The 22,262-nt window shown below is 37.9% G+C and overlaps 1 protein-coding gene across 1 annotated transcript in view; it reads right to left on the reverse strand.

Moving 5' to 3' along the window:
- Positions 1-22,262, reverse strand: part of LOC150081645 (uncharacterized) — a 981,095-nt gene that overhangs the window by 681,559 nt on the left and 277,274 nt on the right. The window contains exon 16 of the mRNA XM_090380575.1: positions 11,415-11,522. Within this exon, the coding sequence (XP_090236701.1) occupies positions 11,415-11,522 (108 nt within the window). The remainder of the gene's footprint in view (positions 1-11,414; positions 11,523-22,262) is intronic.

Below are 22,262 nucleotides of genomic sequence, written 5' to 3' on the forward strand. Positions count from 1 at the left end.
CTTCTACTACTTCTTCTTCTTCTTCTCTCTCTCTCTCTCTCTCTCTCTCTCTCTCTCTCTCTCTCTCTCTCTCTCTCTCTCAGGGTAACTCGGGAAATTTTTTTTTTTTTGGCTCGTGCAGCATAAGCCTCAGGTTTCGTTGCACCATATAGTTAATAATAATAATAATAAGCTAATAACAATATACCAATAACTGAGCAGTTTTCTAGAATCACATTTCAATAAATATTAAATACTAATAACTAATTATTTATAACGATTAAACATTTATAATGACTAAAAGGTACTGCATACCAATTTTCTTTAGTCATCTTGCTGGACATGCCAAAAATATTCCATTTGTTTAGTGCGAGGAGTCATATCATAGTTCAAAAGGAGGAAAATGTATGTCTCAAAAAAACTGAATTCAATGTTATGGAACATTTTGATAAAGAAACAGTAAATAATAAGCTGAATAAACCAATCAAGCAAGCAAGCAACAAAGCATGCTAGTGTGGCAGAAAAGATTTTTAGTATGATTCATAAAAAGGATTTACAGTCAAGCAAAGGTAAATGTTCCCTATTTTCTTATCACCCAAGAAACATGAAAAAATTTATACATTATTCCCTGTACTAGTTTAGTTTTATTAAGACATAATACAACTAACAATTCAGGATTTTTACATTTATGACAAAAAAAAGTGCCAACTATACCTAAATTAATCCGAGTATTAAAACAACAGTTAAATTTTAATTGGCAAAGAGAAAGTTGAAGAAAAATTCTTTACAAGATGGAATTTTGTTGGAAGAAATCTCAAAACAGAAATAAACTTTTAATGGAAAGATATGACATCATACTTAGGAGAAAAAAATATTTTTACTGGAAAAAATGAAATGAATACAAATAAGGTAGACCAAACCCTTGCACAGTACTCGAATTGCACAATTTCAGTTTTGCACAGACGAAAAAATGCTACAAATTTTTGTAGATTTAAGAATTTAAGAATAGCAATAAAAATATATGTGTGTTGTATTAAAAATCTATGCAGGTGTCCTATATCCATTGGTAGCATACAGCTATTGAGTAAATCATGCCAGTTGTTATTCAACCATTATGGTACACCAAGGTATCAGTCTGCCAGATAGGTGTGCGCAATATGTAGATGTAATAATTAAGCTCTAAAATAATATTATATTCTATACAATTTGGATTTAAATGATCTGTTATTATAAGCATATAGCATATATAATTGTGCTACCCGATAGCTTTGCGGTAGACGTTTTCAGGATACCAAATTGTAAGTAAAAATACTCACGTGTTGCTGAGTTATTTATTACTGTTATTTTCAAGGTCACAGTCATTCTACCGAGTCAGCCATTTTCATTAGATAAAAGAACTACAGCAGTGCCACCTGCTTGTTCGGTGGGATTAGAAATTCGGCATAAATTGCATAAAATTATTAAATTGCAACATCACCATTGTATAAGAGCTACCACTTCTATATAGCTGCGTAAGGCTTGGCAGATTGGCAGCTTAAATCCCTAGCTCGGATAAATGGTGAGGGTTGATGTCAGGAAGGGCATCCGGTCGTAAAAACTATGGCAAAACAAAAGGTGATGGATGGAAAGTAGATGTGTCAGGGCTACCGAACAAAGGACGAGTCCGGTTAAAGAAGTTAGTTCAGCTAGACATGAAGGAGTTGAAAAGTGTTAGAATAGGAAGCCGACCCCATATGAACGTCGGAAGAAGGCGAGGACAAAGAAGAAGATTATTATAAGCATATAATTGGTCCACTAGCTAATGTAAGTACAGTACTACTGTATTTATTAATTTAAACTGTTTAAAAATAATATAAGCATTTGTTCATTACTATATACTGTACAGTATATTTAATTATAAATCATTTAAATAAAAGTGTTTTGTTTTATAGCAAATTTTGTACTCCTTCTTGTTAACAATAGAGTAATGATAATTGCAGTCTTGTAAGTACAATATTATAGGACATACAGTACATTACACACATTTAACGCAAGTTTGACAAGTTTGGGCGAGAAACTGGTGCAGCATGGAATGTGTTAAGCAAATGCACAAACAGTAACAATAAAAAATAAACACTGATTTTATTGACCCGATTCCAAAAATTTCTAGGGAAAACAAATTCAACAAAATTCTGCGGTAGAGAAAGTTAGCAGCAGTAGTGAAAACTTTCAATGTACAAGGAAGAAGAAGACTGTTTCTATATTAACAAGCGAAGAAAATAGAGAATAAACTGTTGTTTCCATACATTTTGAAGGTTTCACACCTTCATCCTTTTATTACTGTATCCCATTTATTATACTTAAAATTTTGTTGTGTATCTATACATAAAAATAAAGTGTTAAATTTATTTTAAAAAATATGTAAATTATTTAACTGAATGCTACAGTACCTATCCCCTCATTTTCTATACAGATGTTTGTCTCGATTTACACTATTTTCATTTATTTACTTCTGAAAAATGAATCTACCGTGCAAATCAAGGGTTAGGTGTATTCTAAAATATTTTTAATATGAAATAAGATTTATTTCATACTACTTGTAATTAAAGTGTAATAGCTATTTGCTATCTCCCAAAAGTTTTATTCGTTATCTTTGAATTCATGTACAGGCACAGACATAAGTGCCAATCGATGGTAAAACTGTTGATTATCCCATGAATGTAGATGCAAAATACTTCATGAGTATTTTGCATCTACATTCACACATGAGGAGTTATTAAGGGATGGAAATGCTAGAAGTTTATCAAACTGTAACAGGTGCTTAATTATTTTGTAATAACTGAGAACAAACTGGAGGAGAAATTGTTGAAGTTAAACATAAGAAAGGCACCTGGGGTGGATGGGATCTATCCAGTTATATTAAAGGAGGTGGCAAAGGAACTAAACAAACCCTTAGCCATATTTATGAGAGCATCCTTAAAATCAGGGGAAGTCCCTAGAGATGTGCATATGTATTCCCAATTCACAAAGGGGGGGATTGAAGGGTGACACGAGTAATTACAGACCAGTTAGGTTAACTTCTGTTCCAGGTAAAATAATGGAGTCACTGGTTAAAGATGCATTACAGGATCACCTGGACAAGACTGAAGCAATAATTCAGACACAGCATGGGTTTGTTAAAGGAGTCTCATCTGACAAATTTGATTAGATACTATGATGTGGTTACAAAGGAACTGGATGCAAAAAATAATTTTGATATCACTTGGTTTTCAGGAAAGTTTTTCACACTGTTGCACATGGAAGACTACTGTACAAATTGGAGTTGAATGGTGTTAGGTAATGGCAAATGGCAGAATAGCAAAGTTGCTAACAATGGATAAAAGGGTGGTTGAGTGGGAGAAGACAGAGAGTGGTAATCAATAGATGCTGCTCTTCATGGACTAATGTTATTAGTGGAGTCTCACAGAGTTTGGTGTTGGGCCCACTGTTGTTTTGTATATTTATCAATGATATTGATGAAGGTATATCAGGCTTAGTGTCGAAGTTTGCAGATGATACAAAGGTTGGCAGGGTTGCTAATGACAGTGTGCTACTGCAACAGGATCTAGAAAATTTGGGCAGATTTGGGCATCTAGAAAATTTGGGTTGAGAAGTAGCAACTGAAGTTTAACATTGACAAATGCAAAGTACTGCTTATGGATCGAAGTAACCCCAGAGGAACGTACCAACTGTGTGGAACTACACTTAAGGTGGTAGAAGATGAAAAAAACCTGAGCGTAACTGTGATCAGATATGAATTTTCTAAGCAATGTAGACAGGCTGCCAGAGCAGGTCAATGGGGTTTAGTCAATGATATACAGGAATTTTGATAGCAGGTGATTATCCCTTTCTTTAAAGCAATGGTCAGCCATACCTTGAGTACCATATACAGGTCTGGAGGCCTCATTTTAGGAAGGATGTAGATTTGCTAGAGCACGTACAGAGAAGGGCAACAAGATTGGTGAGGGGAATGAAGGGATCCTCCTACCAGGAGAGGCCTAAATTCTGCAAACTGAAGCAGATGGAGACTAGGCACCTGTGAGGTGATCTGATTGAGGTGTATAAGGCCTTGAATGGGTTGAGCATGCTGAATTCTGACAGGATTCTTCCACTTGTTCAGATTACGAACCTAAGGGACATAAATTGAAACTGGAGAAAGACAGACGTAGAATAGATGTGTGGAAATTTGCCTTTAGTCAGCGGGTGGTTAATTGCTGGAACAAACTTCCATCTGTCATTGTGGAAGTTGATAGCTTAAATAAATTCAAGGAGGAACTGGACAAACTTTTAAAGGGAACGGTTGTGTATTTTTTTTTTTTTTTTTTTTTTTTTTTGGCTGGTGCTACACAAGCTCATACATTTACTTTCTTGCATCACATGCCTCTATTAGTATTACTATTACCCTCTCTGAACACACTGTATTCAAAAACTGAAATGCATTTAATTTGTAAAAAAAAAAAAAAAAACTCCTAGCATTACTATAAACTTGATGTAGTAGTAGTAGTAGCATCTGATGCAAGAAAGCAAGTGTATAAGCTTATGCAGCATCAGCCAAAAAAAAAAAAAAAAAAAAAAACTCCATTCCCTCCAAATGCCTGTCCAGTTCCTCCTTAAATTTATTTAACCTGTCAACTTCCACAACGACAGATGGAAGTTTGTTCCAGCAATTAACTACCCGCTGGCTAAAGGCAAATTTCCGCAAATCTATTCTACATCTGTCTTTTCTTAATTTGAATTTGTGCCCCCTTAGGTTCGTAATCTGAACAAGTGGAAGGATCCCATCAGAATTCAGCGTGCTCAACCCATTCAAGGTCTTATACACCTCAATCAGATCACCATGCAGGTGTCTAGTCTCCAGCCACTGCAATTTGCAGAACTTAAGCTTCTTTTAGTAAGAGGATCCCTTCATTCCTCTCACCAATCTTGTTGCCCTTCTCTGTACACGCTCAAGCAAATCTACATCATTCCTAAAATGAGGCCTCCAGACCTGTACGCAGTACTCAAGGCGTGGCCTTACCATTGCCTTATACAGAGGGACAATCACCTCCATTTTCCTGCTAGCAAAATTCCTATACAGTAATACCCCGACTTACGCTACCCCGACTTACGCGAACTCGGAGTTACGCGGTTCTTGATTTTTTTTCGTTTGGCAACGCTGCCGCCCACTATCTTCAAGGTCGTTTTTCATATGTTATCGATATACGGTGCGACGGCGGAGAATGAGAGCGAAAGATGAACAAAATTTAACTTTGTTGCTTTTATATTTTTTATATCAGTGAAGGGGAAACACATTTCACCATAATAACTTAAAAACCAACACAATTCCAGCTATCGGTATAATTGCAAATGCAATTAGATCGAGTTTACTACCAGTTTATAACAGATTTCACTAGCAGAAACGCAACTGGATTTTTATTGTTTTATGGTAGTAACCCCTAGAAATGTGAGGTGTTAATAGCGTACCTCTGCCTTTATGGTGTTGTTTATTCAGTTGCTACATGCGCGCAGCTTTGTTTATGCGTATCAAGCGTGCCTCCTCATTTTGTAATTGTGCTTTATTCCCTAAAAATAGTAAAATACCTTAATTAAAAGGTGTGAAAAGGAAGCGTCCTGGTGAAGACACTGCAGATTCAGAGAGAAAAAGAAAAGCAATTATCGATAAACAGAGGCGGACTGGGTCAAAAATTCTTACCCTGGAAAATTTATAGTGGCCTCATACTATGGTTTGTGGCCAAAATCACACTGGCCCACCGGGGTTTCCCCGGTAAGGCTTATGGCCAGTCCGCCTCTGTCGATAGAGAAAAAATATGAAATTGTGAAACGCTTTGAGCGAAATGAAAGACCATGTGATATTGCACGTGCTACAGGCCTAAATGAAGCAACGGCGAAAAGCACATGACAATTGCAAACTTGACAGGTTGAAAATTGAAAAGGGCTCAATTGTAAAGGGCTTAAAAATTTTAGAAAACATAGACTCCAACGAAGAACGCGTTATAGCTACAAAGCAAGGAATAAAAAAAAAATATTAGCTTGCTACGAAGAAATTCTGCGTGAAAAAAAGACGCTGTGTCGTCCGACGAATTTGTTAGATTTTATGAAGCCATCGACATCGAAATAACTTTTTTACGTAACTCATTTGTTTTTTTTAATACATATTTTGTATTAATATGTATAAAGAACTGCAATTTTATTAATATTTTTCTTCTAAACTAGTGTTTTTGTTAGTCCTTGGTCCCAATTAAGCAAAATTTATATGTATTTATATGCAAAGTTGTACCCCGACTTACGCGAATTCGACTTACGCGATTTTCGTCGGACCCACCTATCGCGTAACTTCGGGGTATTACTGTATATCATTGACAAAAACCCCATGACCTGCCCTGGCAGCCTGTCTGCATTGCTCAGAAAACCTCATATCTGACTGCACAATTACACCCAGGTCTTTTTCATTTTCTACCACCTTAAGTGTAGTACCACACAGTTGGTATGTTTCTCTGGGGTTACTTCTACCCATATACAGTACTTTGGATTTGTCAAGGTTAAACTTCAGCTGCCACTTCTTAGCCCATCTTCCCAAATTATCTAGATCCTGTTGCAGTAGCGCACTGCCATTGCTGTCATTAACAACCTTGCCAACCTTTGTATCATCTGCAAACTTCGATATTAAGCCTGATATACCGAAAGCTTAAAAAGTGGTACTCACCTTGAAATTAATCTGCGATGGTTTACTTAGGTAGCGTGGTTAATGTTTAAGTTGAATGGTTAAATTGAAAAATTAAAAGGGAGGGAAGTAGGTAAAAGTTGACTGAGTTAAATGGGCGCAAGGAAACAGAAGTGTACACATCCAATCCTTGGTTGTCATCGAAATAAAAGAAAGAAGAATAATTAAAAACTATGTAAGTGAATCCGGTGAAGCCAATAGTCTTTACGAGGACTTTCGTTAGTTAAAGAACGTACCATTCGATTGGTACAAGCACCACTCTAACCTCAAAATTTTAAATTCTAAACTCCCCTTCAATCTTTCCCCAATTTGGAACCTCTCGAGATTAAAGTTCCCACATGTCAAAAAAGGCATCACGAGAGTATAATTTCTTATTCTTAAAATACCATGCGCGTTCTCTCCCCACACATTGCCAACTGAAGACGTTCTTTAACTAACGAAAGTCCTCGTAAAGACTATTGGCTTCACCGGATTCACTTACATAGTTTTTAATTATTCTTCTTTCTTTTATTTCGATGACAACCAAGGATTGGATGTGTACACTTCTGTTTCCTTGCGCCCATTTAACTCGGTCAACTTTTACCTACTTCCCTCCCTTTTAATTTTTCAATTTAACCATTCAACTTAAACATTAACCACGCTACCTAAGTAAACCATCGCAGATTAATTTCAAGGTGAGTACCGCTTTTTAAGCTTTCGCTATTCTTTTCTAGTCTATTAACACGGTACTTGAAGATTTCTAAAAATTTCGTATTGCCTGATATACCTTCATCAATATCATTGATAAATATACAAAACAACAGGGGACCCAACACCGAACACTGTGGGACTCCACTAATAACATTAGTCCATGAAGAGTAGCACCCATTGATTACCATCCTCTGTCTTCTCCCACACAACCATCCTTTTATCCATTGGAGCAACTTACCCTTAATACCATTCTGCTCCAATTTGTACAATAGTCTTCCATGTGCAACAGTGTCAAAAGCGTTCCTGAAATCCAAATATATGATATCAAAATTATTTTTTGCATCCAGTTCCTTTGTAACCACATCATAATATCATATCAAATTTGTCAGACAAGACTTTCCCTTAACAAACCCGTGCTGTGTCTGAATTATTGCTGCAGTCGTGTCTAGATGGTCCTGTAATGCATCTTTAACCAGTGACTCCATTATTTTACCCGGAACAGAAGTTAAACTAACTGGTCTGTAATTACTCGTGTCACCATTCGATCCCCCTTTGTGAATTGGGGATACATATGCACATCTCCAGTCCGTGGGGACCTCCTCTGAGTCCAAGGATGCTCTCATAATTATGGCTAAGGGTTTGCTTAGTTGCTTTGCCATCTCCTTTAATATAACTGGATAGATCCCATCCATCCCAGGTGCCTTTCTTATGTTTAACTTCAACAATTTCTCCTCCACTTTGCTCTCAGTTATTACAAAATCATTAAGTATCCTGCTACAATTTGATAACCTTCTGCCATTTTGAAACCTTAATAATTCCTCATGTGTGAATGTAGATGCAAAATACTCATTCAGTTTGTTTGCTATCTGAGCAGGATCATCAACAGCCGAACCATCGATGTCAAATGGACCAATCAGATTCATCCCCTTCCTTTTAGAGTTTATATAAGTAAAGAAATCCTTGCTGTTTTTCTTAGCATCTTTTGCCAAAGATTTCTCGTAATCTATCTTCGCTCGCCTGCCTAACCTCCTTTGTGACCTGATTAGACTAGCTTATATCTGCCATAGGCTTCTGAGTCGCTTGATAATTTATATGCATCCCATGCATTTTTCTTTTCTGTTACAAGTCTCATTAGTTCATTTGATAACCATTTAGGCCTAAACCTTGAACAATATTTCTTAATAGGTATGAAAAACTTCTAGTAGCATCCACAATTAATTCCTTGAATGCTTCCCACTTAAAATTTACTGTTGGTAACATCGTCAGTTGATCCCACTGTACAGAATTTTAAAACTTTCTGAGACCACTGTACTCACCTTTACAGAAGCAAAACCCTTATTTAATGTATTTAATGTTATATTTTTTTTTACTTTTTACTCGATATACCGCTTATAAGTTCTTAAACACAATTTTTCTTGCAGTCTGTGAATGCATTTTTTGCACCTATTTCAATATCTCCTTCTCTAAAATACTCAGTAGGTGCATATAAGTGCCCTTGAGGAGGTTGCAAATATAATTTTGGCGCACATCACTAACCTGGGTTGTTTCTAACTTTCCTAATCCCTCAAACTGAAAGTTTCTCTAAATCCTCAAAAGTCTCATCGACAACATTAATAAAATCTCTTGTATATCCTCTTTCCAATGATTTCTTATCCTTACAAATCAAATTCCTTCTACTAACTAGGAAAGGCCAAACTGAGAAAACCCTCATGTCTAGAGAGTTAATCCACAAGTCTTTTATAATATAATCCCCTCCTGTCCTATCTCGGTGCCTCCGTAGCCAGGTGGACAGGAGCAGCAATGCGTAGCACACGTTTCATGATTAGACTGGGGTTCAAGCCCGTGACCACCAAATATGGAGGATGAGGAAAGGTCAGGGAATGACCACCGCATATCCCCGGAGCAATATAGCCTTAGTTACTAATGCTCCTAAAAACCAAATAACAACAACTATCATATCTGTGCAGTATTATGCAGATTTTTCAAAATAATCTCATACTAAGTGATCAAGTCATCAATTTTTTTTATTCTTTATGTCATTATTTTCTCACATAAATCATTAAACATGCTTTTAGTACCCTTCAAAACTGAATTGCTGGTTAGTTAAGCCATCACCCCCAGGGGCTCACATCTGGTGAGTATGGGCATGGCACACTCAGGGTCCTGAGCTGGATATCATCATTCTTCTCTTTCTTGATGATTCCCTTTTGTCTCTCTCTCTCTCTCTCTCTCTCTCTCTCTCTCTCTCAGGGTGGCTCAGGAATTTTTTTTTTTTTTTTTGGCTGGTGCAGTATAAGCCTCAGGCTGCCTTGCACCATATAGCTAATAATAATAATAAATTTTTGCACCTGGCAGAGAGTAAGACTGCCTCTTATGAACCAGAGAATTCTGCACTGGAAGATGCAGTACTGAGACAAGACTCTTCCCTAGCAGTAGACCAAATTTTAAATTAAAGTTTCTGTACTCCCAACAAAATAATATATTAAATATATAATGTATCTAAATAATATATCTAGACTGGATCAAATTAAAATGATAAAATAAAATACACTGTACAATAAAAGCAGTAAAATAATAAAATATAAAGAATAGCAATTACACTATTGGAATAAAAGCAATAAAAACAACTGTAGCTTTCAGAGGTGACTGTCTCCTTTATCAACAGTAAGACTTAACTTGTCATGGTGCATCCTTAAATACTGCAGGATCACTGCTCGCAGCATGTGTTATCATAGGAGTATGGGCAGTATCCTCCACATGTGGAGGATACTGTACATATTTATCAGAAATTATGGGAAATCTCCTGTGGCCGAACATTTTTAGGAGGAGAACCACCAAATTTCACATGGCGATGCTGTCATAGTTGATCATTCACACGGATATTGAAACTGCAAACGGCTTGAGAGTTTGCAGATTTGCTCATCTGAGCATAACACCATTAATAGAGACAGAGGAATCTGTATTAATCCCATCTTTGAAACGGTAATTCTTGGGTGGGATGAACAGTTCCACCTGGCATGCTCCTGAGCCATTTCCAGTTTCTGTGCATATGTGGAGGATACTGCCCATACTCCTAAGATAACACGTGCTGCGAGCCATGATCCTGCAGGTATTTAAGGATGTACTGTGACAAGTTAAGTCTTACTGTTGATAAAGGAGTTGGTTGCTTCTGAAAGCTACAGTTGTTTTTATCACTTTTTTTTCATATAGTGTAATTGCTATTCTTTATATTTTATTTTTATATTTTATTATTTTACTGCTTTTATTGTACAATCAGTGTATTTTATTTTATTGTTTTAATTTGATCTCATCTTATATTATACTATTATGTCTATTTTAATAAAGTTTCAGTTATACGGTTATGTTATTATGAAGTGCAGAAATTGCAGTTATTAAGAATCAGAACTTTCCCAACCCCAGAGGCCTGTTTGAAGAATTCTTATACATCTACTTTCCTTTCACTTGTTCTTCTAGGTTGGCATCCTACACAATGAACTCTTCAACTTAATATTTTGGCATTAAATTTTCGTTTATATTATTATTTTATGTATACATATATACATATATATATTGAGACTGTTCACTGTGGTACCATGTAGATTGGAAAAAAGAATGTGTGTTTTTATCGATACTTATATTATTTACAAGTACAATATCAATACTAAATTGTTATTTGGTGATGTTGCGGAACTGTTTCCAAATCGTATCACCAGATCTAAGTGTAACTCATTAAGAAGGCCTCGCTCACAGGACACTGCTGCTAAACATTTAAATTATGAATGTTTAGTAGTAGTGCATATTTTATATATATTCATATATTTTTAACTTAATGTAGGTTAATCATGTATTTTCATTTCCTAACCATATTAAAAATTAAATAATTTTTATCAGTTTCATTAATTTACTATGTTCGAATGTAAGAAATTAATCGATTATAAACCAATTAATTTCTTCCATTAATTGAAAAATCCTTGTTCCCAATTAATTTCACATAAAAATTTCTTACCTAAATTAGGTTCAAATCCCTCTTTACATTTGCAAAAAAATCCTCCAGCGGTATTGGTACAAATAGTGGAAGCAGTGTCACATGAAGAAGCAGAACACTCATTTATATCTGAAATACATCATATAATAAATATAATTAAAACCTGATGTTTCTTTATAAAAATAAAGCTTATCCACAGTGGCTGCATAGGATCTTTTATATATAAACAGCAATGCAAAAGAGATCCTATGCACAGTGCAAAAGAATTTTAAAAGTAATATGTTTATCAATGTTTATTGCACATGTGACAACCAAATTAGAGAGATCGAAATTATAATGAAAATAATCATTTAATAGAGAATAAAAACTAAAGAACTCTTGATGGCATTTTAAATCTTCTAATAATGACTAAAAGTAACATTAAGCATAATATTTCATGCCAAACAGTCAAAAAACATATTAATGAATATATCTTATTCATATTCATTAGATGAGAAGAAAACCCATTACACTATTATTACGTGGGACTTCAATGCTAAGGTTGGAAAAAGGCAAAACAGCGCAGAAAGAGGAACTATAGGAAATTTTGGAATTGGTGAAAGAAATGAAAGAGGTGAAAGACTTGTGAAATTTGCAGAATCTCAAGGACTGTCAGTAATGAACACTTTTTTCAAGAAAAGGGTGAACAGAAAGTGGACATGGAAGAGTCCAAATGGATTAACTACTAATGAAATCGACTTCATCTTCACTAACAGAAGATATATTGTGAATGATGTTACCATCATGAATAAGGTAAATGTTGGAAGTTATCACAGAATGGTAAGATGTACACTTGATATAGATGTAGGAAAGGAAAGAAAAACACTGACTCGAGTAAATAATACAAAGGTCTTTGAGATAACAGAGGAGGAGAAAAGGCAGTATGTACTGGAACTTAAGAACAAGTTTGAGCTTCTAAAGACTGCTGGGGACCAAGATATCGACGAGGAATATTACAACTTTCTGAAAGTGATAAAGCCCAAGAAACCTATAGGGAAAAAGAAATCCAAAGAAGGAAAAATTAGTCATGAAACACTCGTTATGATGAACCGTAGGCGAAAAATGAAGAGCAAGATAAACACTGACAAGGAAAAAATTGAGTATACTGAGTTATGCAAAGCCATTAGAAAGAGACTCAGAGAGGACATAAGAAGATTTAACAGAAGAAAAGTTGAACAAACATTAAGGGAAAACAAAGGATTTAAATCAGCAGCCATGAGCAGTAATACAGAAAGACAAATGATACTGAAACTGAAGAATAGCGATGGTGTACTTATAAACAGCAGAGAAGGCATGATTGAAATAGCAGAAGACTACTATAGAGAATTATACAAGGAGCGAGGGAATGATGCCAGCAGTGGGGAAGATGGATTGCAAAGTAGCAACACATACGATATACCCGATATTCTTCTTGATGAGGTAGAACATGCATTGAAGAAAATTAAGAATCAGAAAGCCCCAGGGTAAGATGAAGTTACTGTAGAGTTGTTAAAATTGGGAGGAAGAGACATAACACAAAAACTGGCAAGGCTCTTCACAAAGTGCATTAGAAAAGGTGTGACACCTAAGCAGTGGAATAATGCAATCATGGTTTTGCTGCATAAGAAAGGAGATAAATCAGTAATTGGAAATTATAGACCAATTAGCTTATTATCCCACATCTACAAGTTGTTCACAAGGGTCATTACTAACAGATTAGAAAGAATACTTGATGAGAATCAACCGAAAGAGCAAGCCGGCTTTAGGACAGGATTCTCAACTATGGATCACCTTCATAGGTAATGGAGAAAGCAAATGAATATAAAACACCATTATGCCTGGCATTTGTGGATTATGAAAAGGCATTTGACTCCATACAGCATAATGCAATGTTTTGGGCACTGGAAAGACAAGGCATAGATACCACATATATTATGATTTTGAAGAAAATATATGAGAGTGCTACCTCCTTTATTTGACTAGACAAAGACAGTGGGAAATTTAAAATCGAGAAAGGAGTTCGACAAGGAGACACGATATCTCCGAAGATGTTTACTGCTGCCCTTGAGGAAGCTTTCAGAAGATTAGACTGGTCGCAGAAGGGAGTCAATGTAAACGGAGAGTACCTAAACCATTTATGATTTGCAGATGACATTGTGGTCATAAGCCATGATTCCAAAGAATTAGAGGAAAATCTTAATCAGTTATGCACAGTTAGTAAGGATTTTGGACTAAAGATGAATATGGCTGAAACAAAAGTAATGATGAACAAGTATGCCACACAAAGGGAAATAATGATTGAAGGAGCAGTAATTGAAAAGATGGAGTCATATATTTATCTGGGTCAAGTTATTAGCTGTAATAATGATAAATGGCTGGAGGTCAGGAGAAGAATAAATTTTGGATGGATAGCATTCAGGAAATATAGTCACATACTGAAGAGCAACATCCCAGTTTGTCTGAAACGTAAAATAATGAATCAATGTATACTCCCCACCATGACTAATGGAAGTGAAACTTGGGCACTCACCAAAAGAATGGAAGAGAAGCTGAGAACTACACAGCGAAGAATGGGACGAATTATACTGGGAATCAGACTGTTAGATAAGAAGAGAAACACATGGATTAGGCAGCAAACTCAAGTAAAGGACATTCTTATCAAAACTAAAGAACTAAAATGGTCTTGGGCAGGACACATAGCTCGAAGACATGATGACAGATGGACTAAGAAAATAACAGAATGGTATCCAAGAGGAGCTAGAAGAAAACCTGGAAGACAAGGCGGAGATGGATAGATGAAATTCATGAGTTTTTGGGTAGTAAATGGATGGCCAGTGCTCAAAATAGAAGGAACTGGAAAGTTGCTGGAGAGTCCTTCATCCTGCAGTGGATTGAAAATGGCTGATGATGATGATATTATTTAAGCACCACAGATATTTTTTCTAAACAAGAATTTCAAGATACATTTCTAAAATACTTTGAGAATGTTATCACAATCAGTTTGTAAAAGAAACCATTCAAAATGATAATGTTAAATGGAAATAAAACATTAAGACATTTTTATTGTTAAAAAATGCCCCTGCACGTCTTTCCAATGATATTTTATTGAGTAATGATGGCAGAATCAAGTGCCTTTTCTTATTTTCCAATATGACAACCTTCAAAAACCCTATGGATCAGAGTGTCTTATTCAGCTGTAGATGTTTATACCAATGGAAACAATTGAAAAGTGCTTTTTATTTGTTCCTGACAACTCTAACACGATAAGAAACAACAGCAGGTAGAAATTCAAAATTATAGCATAAAAAATTTGAATTTACAACTGCAAGTTGGAATAAAGTGAAGGAGAGTAGAGTAGTAAGTGCATGTTAAAAGTTATTAAACAATGATGATTTAGACAGATAGATTCAACAATAAAGAATATCAAATTTAATGCAAATAATCAAAGCTATTGCAAATAGAGAATAGCAAATGTACTGCACAGCAGTGAAGAAAAGGATATTAATGTGGTTGCTTGGTTGGTTATTAGGATTTTTATGGCGCATCAGCATCTAAGGCTATTATACTCCAAGATAACACCAGTTGAGTGAGAGGAGTACAGAAATGGTAAAAGAAGCATTATAGCAAGTGAACACAGGTCCCGCTACCCAACCCTCCTCACAATGAATATAATGACAAAAATGTTTTTATATCATATAAAATTTGATATAAAAACTGAATATTTTTATATCATATGAAATGTTGTAATAAAATTCTTGATTTTAAAGTAACTATTCTGCTTGATTTGTGAAATTTTATTTAATATGGTCACAGTAAGCTTCCTCTGTTAGTGCCAATGCATATTTTTGATGTATGTGAAGTGAAAATACGTGGGGAGATTTTAAAAAATGTCAGCAATACAATTAGACAAGCATGTGTATTTCTGAAAGCTGGGGGAAAGGATATTGGGACATGCAGACCTGAAAAGCAAAGTGTTTAGGATTACAAGGCCTTGTTTTGCAATAACCAAATAGATTAGCTGTATAAGGGATATCAGGAATTGCAGAGCTTGGTAACTAAGCACCTTAGAGGAGACTTTATTGAGGTGTTTAAGGCTCTGAGAAGAATAAGCAAAATGAATGAGGACAAACTTTTTACGGTTATAAATGATTCTAGAACTAGGGGCCATAATTTCAAGTTACAGGGGGAGATGTTTAGACTGGATTATTATTATTATTTATTTTTATTTTTTTTTTTTTTTTGGCTAGTGCAGCATAAGCCATAGGCTTTCTTGCACCATGTGGCCATTGCTAATACTAATACTAATACAGAAATGTACACCGATGAGCCAAAACATTATGACCATCTACCTAATATGATGTTGGTCCTCCAGGTCCAGCCAAAATAGCTCATACCCAGTGAGGCATGGACACCACAAGATTTCTAAACGTATCTTGTGGTATCTGGTACCAACACGTAACCACCAGATCCTTTAACTCCTGTAAGGTCTGTGCTTGATATGCCACAGATCGAATGCTGTTCCAACACAAACCACAGATGCTCGATGGGATTGATGTCTGGGGAATTTGGAGACCAGGGCAATACCTGGAAGTCTTCTTCACATTCCGTGAACCAGTCTCGAACAATCTGGGCAGTGTGGCATGGCGCATTATCCTGCTGAAAGATGACACCGCCAGAGGGGAAGACTGTTGCCATGAAAGGGTGTACCTGGTCAGCAATGATGTTTAGGTGTTTGGGTTTGCCTGAGCAGAGCCCAGAGTTCCCCCCATTAGCTGCTTCATGACTTCTTCTTTATAAGACTTCTTTCTTCTTTCTAACCAGCAACTTAGCAAGTGGAGGGCAGAGACACGAGGTGTCTGCCTCCCACTCCTCCCACGAGGAGGGATGCCAGGTTCTACTATCATCTGGCTGAGTGTCCCTGAGAGATTCAGGGGCACTCAATTTAGGGGGAAGTAAGGAAGAGTGATAGAAAGGGGCAAATCCAAGAGTAGGACCACCCTAAGAAGTGATGAGAGTTTTAGTAAGGATAAAATATCTCTCACTCAGGGTGGTGAGAAAGAGAGAGAGAGAGAGAGAGAGGAAAGTTTATTGTCTTCAGTCAGGTTCAAGGTTCAGGTTCAGGTTCAAATCCTGTTGTCCTCTCTCCTAATGGACTTTCTTCTCTTAAAGGCCTTAGTCATGAAGGTGTTGAACGCCTTGAAATTGTCCTTGCTTTTTGTGAGCTTTGCCTTGTCAATTGGTGGTGTGGAGTCTACTAAGGAGGAGAGCTCCTGCCTTAGATCCTGGTAACAATGACAATCATTGAGTATATGGTCAGCAGTTTCAGGCTTGCCGCAGTGACATTGTGTTGTCTCTGTTAGGCCCAGTTGGTATAATTTGGTGTTTATTAGGAAGGAGGCCTATATGCCTCCTTCCTAATAAACACCAAATATAGGCCTCATTATAAATAAACACCAAATATAGGCCTCATTATAAATAAACACCAAATATAGGCTTCATTAGGAAGGAGGCATATAAGCCTGTCACTAGCCATAATTTTTCCTTTTTGATTAGTTCTTGCACATTCGGAATGTATTGTCTTGTTGTTTTCCCTTTCCGTGGTTGTCCAGGTGTTTTGCCATTTCTCCCTCATCACATTCCTTATTCTTGCTATTTCTGTTTTCTTTTCAGCCTGCAGGTCAACAGTGATGTCTTCAATAGTCGTGGGTATTCCTTTGTTTATTCTGTACTTCAGGTATCTGAATTGTACTTCCAGATTTTCTGGCATTTTTGCTAGTAGTAGAGCTTGTAATGCCATTGTTGAAGTTGTTCGACATGCCCTTGACATAGTTAAGAGCCAATCTTTGTGCTTGTTCCAGATGTTTGGTTATTATCACTTGTTTGCTCTATATCCCCATGCACCTGCTCTGTAAGTAAGAATAGAAAGGAAAACACAGTTATACTATAACCTTAATGTGTGGGCTTTTAGGCCCCATTCTCTTCTGGTTATTTGCTTGAGGGCCATCAGAAAGCTCTTAAGTATTTTGTGTGTGGGAGGAAGCTGAGCATTTCATCTAACATGATGCCTAGGTATCTAGTTGTTTGTGTATATTTGATTGTTTGATCTTTGTACTTGACGAGTGGTGGGAGCTCTCTATTGAGTTTTCCCTTGATCAGCATTTGTGTCGAATTTTTTGTGGATACATTCAATTTGTGTTTATCTGCCCATGTGGCAAGCTCTTCTAGGATTTGGTTTGCATTATTTTCTATCTCCCTCCTGGAGTTGCCAGCCATGACAATAGTGAGGTCGTCTGCGAAAGCTATTAATGTTGTTGATTGGAAGGTCTTATGTAACCAGGTGTTGAAAACACGGTTCCAACAGAGTGGGCCCAAGACTGAGCCTTGTGGGCATCTCCCTGTGATTTTTCTTCAGATTTCCTGAACACCACTCCGAACCATCACCTCCCAGTCACAGAAGTAATCAGAAAGCAAGGAGAAAAGTGGAGCAGAAATGGCGGCTTCCCCGAACCTCGCGAGGGCGCTTTGCCACCAGAGTGTGTGTCAAAGACCCCCCCCCCCGCAAAGTTCACGAAGATGGCTAGGAGGTACGTGCTGTTAGAGTTATCTCTTGTGGCAATCAATTCTGAGATGGCACCTTCTGTGCTGCACCCGAGGGTGAATCCATACTGCTTTGATGAGTATAGGCCTTTTGTTTTGTAGGTGTGAATCAGTCTGGCTGCAATGACCTTTTCCAGAACTTTGCCCATGACTGGGAGGAGAGCGATCGAATGATATGAAGTAGAGTCATGCTGAGATTTGTCAGGACTTTACAGGATGATTTTGAGGTTTGCCAGAAACAGGAGTTGAGGGCACTTTGGATGGCACAGGGAGGCCACTTTCCATGCCCTCTTCAGGATCTCCACCTCCAAGGCATCATGCCCTGGGCATTTCCCATTTCTCATAGTGGCTATGGCTTGGCCTATTTCCTCCAAAGTGAATGGTAGTTCATCTGGGGGTCCTTGATATGCTCTGTTTTGTCGTCTCATTTCTCTTTGGTATGATGTCTCTTCATGTTCCAGCTTTTGATAGGTGATTGTGTCCAGGATCACATTGATGGTTTCTGCCCAGTCATTTGTGGAGGTATTTCCCTGGACGTCCTGTGATATATTTCCTGTGAGGGGACATTGTTGTTGAGCAGTTTATAGACTAGCCCCATGGGTTTAGCATTAGCATTAGTAGAGGCATTTGATGCAAGAAAGCAAGCTTATGCAGCATCAGCCAAAAAAAAAAAAAAAAGTAAAATAAATAAATAAAAAATAACCACTTCCACTTCACCCCTCTGTTCGTTCGAAATACCTGTCCAGCTGAGCCTTAAACTTATTTAGGCTATCAACTTCCACGACAAAGGATGGAAGTCTATTCCACCTACCAACCACCCGCTGGCTAAAGGCAAATTTCCGCACATCTATCCTACATCTGTCTTTCCTCAATTTGAATTTATGCCCTCTCAGGTGATTATTCTGAGCAAGAGGAAGAATCCCATCAGCATTGAGCATGCTCAAACCATTCAAGGCTTTGTACACCTCTATCAGATCACCTCACTGGTGCCTAGTCTCCAGACACTGTAATTCGCAAAACTTAAGCCTTTCTTCGTAAGAGCATCTTGTGTTTATCTTCAACAATTTCTCCTCCACTTTACTCTCAGTTATTACAAGATTCTCTAGCTTACTGGTAGAGTTGAATACACCTCTGGCATTCCCCTCGCTGAATAACTCCTCATGTGTGAATATCGATGCAAAATATTCATTTAGTTTGTTAGCTACCTGAGCAGGATCATCAACAGTTGATCCATCGATATCAAGTGGACCAATCTGATTCATCCCCTTACTTCAGAGTTTACATAAGTAAAGAACTCTTTGCTGTTTTTCTTCGCATCCCTTGCCAAGGATCTCTCGTAATCTGCCTTCCCCTGCCTAACCTCCTTTGTAACTTGGTTACAGATCAACTTGTATCTATCATAGGCTTTTGTGTCACGTGTTAATTTGTATGTATCCCATGCATTTTTCTTCTCTGCCATATGCCTCATTAGTTCATCTGACATCCATTTAGGCCTAAACCTTGAACAATATTTCTTAGTTGGTATGTAAAGCCTAGTAGCTTCCAAGATAAGTTCTTTGAATGCTTCCCATTTTGAATTTGCTGTTGGTAACATCATCAGTTGATCCCACTGTATAGAATTTAAATACTGTCTCAGTCCATTGTAGTCGCCTTTACGAAAGCAATACCCCTTCCCTTTACCCCTAATGGTAGTTACCTCTTTGAGTAACTCCCACTTCAGAACACTGTGATCACTGCCACCTAGTGGTTCATTTATCTGCAGATTCTTAATGCATGAAGAATCACTACTGATAATCAAATCAAGAGTATTACTCCCTCTAGTTGCCTCCCGAACATGCTGATGTAGAAAACAATCATCCAATAAATCCACAAAAGCCTTGCTAGTGTGTGAGTGACCAGCTCCCAAATTCCAGTCAATATCTGGGAAATTAAAATCCCCCATTATAAGACTCTCTAATTTACTGGCCAACTCTATTTCTCTGTACAGTTTCTTATTATAGTCATCAGAGTCATTAGGCCTATAGCACACTCCTACTCTCAATTTTGATCTCCCAATGCTTATGTCAAACCAAACTGACTCGACACTGCACTGTCCAGTGATGTCGACTGGCTTCACTTCGTTGGATTTTATGTGTTTCTTAACTAATAGCATAACCCCTCCTCCCTTCCTATCGTTTCTATCCTTTCTGTAGACATTGTACTCCCCAAATTCCAGTTCTGCATTCCTTATATCTGTGTGACACCACGTCACACAGATATAAGGTGATATTTTGAGCAATACCTCAAATTCATCAAATTTATTTACTAAACTCCTAGCATTGGTGTACACGTAAGTATACATGCACCTGCTCTTCCTCTTAGCCACCCTAACACAACCCATGTGTTTACTTGTATCCCCATGATTCCCAGCAGGCAGTCTCTGAAATATCCTGCATCTTATCTTCCAGGCTGCTGCTCATTCCAATAGAAGCAGTGCAAGAATCACTTTCTCCTCTGCCAGTGGCTATTGTTAATCTATTAGTCCATGTATCCCCCCAATCTAGCAGTTTCCGACCCACCTCACACTGCCTCAATAGCATCAGCAAACATTCTTGCACCCTTTCTATTTAAGTGTATCCCATCCCTGTAGAAGCAGTCTCTCCTGTTAACAAGTACAGACCAGGCTGAAAAAAATTCGACCCCTTGAGCCCTGCACAATCTTTCCAGGGCCGAATTGATCGACAGGGCTCTCATCATATACTCCCTCCTATCGTGTCTGGGCAGAATTGCAGACACTTTCAAATTCAACCCTAATTCACGGCTTTTTTTCATCAGTGACCTGTACTTGTTAAGTAATTCCGCCGGTCTCCTACTCTTTTGTATGTTTATGTTTCCTTTGTTTGGATTAGCCTTTCCCAGGCTGCTTTTTTCTGTTGTTGTAGCATCTTCTTGCCTGTCTCTACCTGTCTTGCAAGTTATTGAGTTCATCTTGTGGCCTAGTTCATATTCATCGAGCTCTTTGATACTCCCTTCTTGTTGTCCTGCATTGTTGAATTCAGTAAGGGTCACTGTCTACCAAGGGACGTGATACTTTTTTCTTTTTCTCAGCTTCACTGATGCTTTGCTTTGATCTTATCTTGTAATTCCAGTATGTGTTGTTCTGTGTTCAGAGTCTGTAGGGCAGCTACTTGTTCCTCTGTTAATTCCTCCTTTAGGGAGGAATTAACAGAGGAACATCAACATCAAATTTCTCCCAATTCTGTTTTTGTTTGGAATCTGCATTGATCTATGTGGTATATTCTTGTATGCCTTGTATGCTGAAGTACAGAGAAGGTTGTGGCATTGTGGTCGCTTGCTGAGATCGCGGGTTGTACCTTCCAGTTTTGCATCTTCTATCCCACAGCTGGGGTAGCTAAAGAGACGTCAATGTATGAGGTACCAACCGGCGTGATGACACAGGTTGGGGGATTATCCTTGGGTACTGAGTACCTACAGTCTGTGAGTGAGAATGATTTCTTCTATGATCTGTCCTTTTTCATCAGTTTAAGGACTGTTCCGGAGGGTCGAGTTAGCGTTGACATCAGCCAGGATAAGCACGCTTTTGTTTCTAAGCTTGTTCAGTGCTACCTCCAAGTAGTCAGCATATAGCTGATTGTGAGCACTGGCAGTAGAGGGATATAACAAAGAGCTGGCCAAAACTGCCCTCCGGGCAGGCACAAGCAGAATGCATCATGCACAGTGAGGTGACTTTGATTACTGTGATGGTGGGATCTGCTATGACAATGGCAGCCCAGATCCATCTTCTGGCATTGCTGCCGTGTCCCACTGTTATTGGGTTTGATTGGATTAGCCGATATGACAGGGGGTATCCCCTTGACTAGGCCCTTGTGTGAATATGGCTCTTGAATTGCTGCAATGTGTATGGTTTGCTCTATGATGGTTTTTATTTAGGTAGGTGGTAGACGTCAGAGTGCCTGGCACGTGGATGACTGGACCCAGGGTATCCCAGCAGAACATTACCCAAAGAATGACACTGCCAGCACCGGCTTGTTTTCGTCCCACGGTGCATCCAGAAGCCATCACTTCCCCAGGTAAATGATGCACACGTACCCAGCCGTCCACAAGGTGCAACATGAAATGTGATTCATCGGACCAGGCAACCTTCTTCCAATCACTCAAGTTCCAGTTTCGATGCTTGCCTGCCCACTTTAGGTGCTGTCGCCAGTGAACAGTGGTTAGCATGGGCACTCGGAGCGGCCTGCAGCTACACAGCCC

This window comes from Mastigoproctus giganteus, chromosome 8 (genome assembly GCF_048544385.1).
Source record: "Mastigoproctus giganteus isolate SK-2022 chromosome 8, ASM4854438v1, whole genome shotgun sequence".
NCBI classification, from domain to species: domain Eukaryota; kingdom Metazoa; phylum Arthropoda; class Arachnida; order Uropygi; family Thelyphonidae; genus Mastigoproctus; species Mastigoproctus giganteus.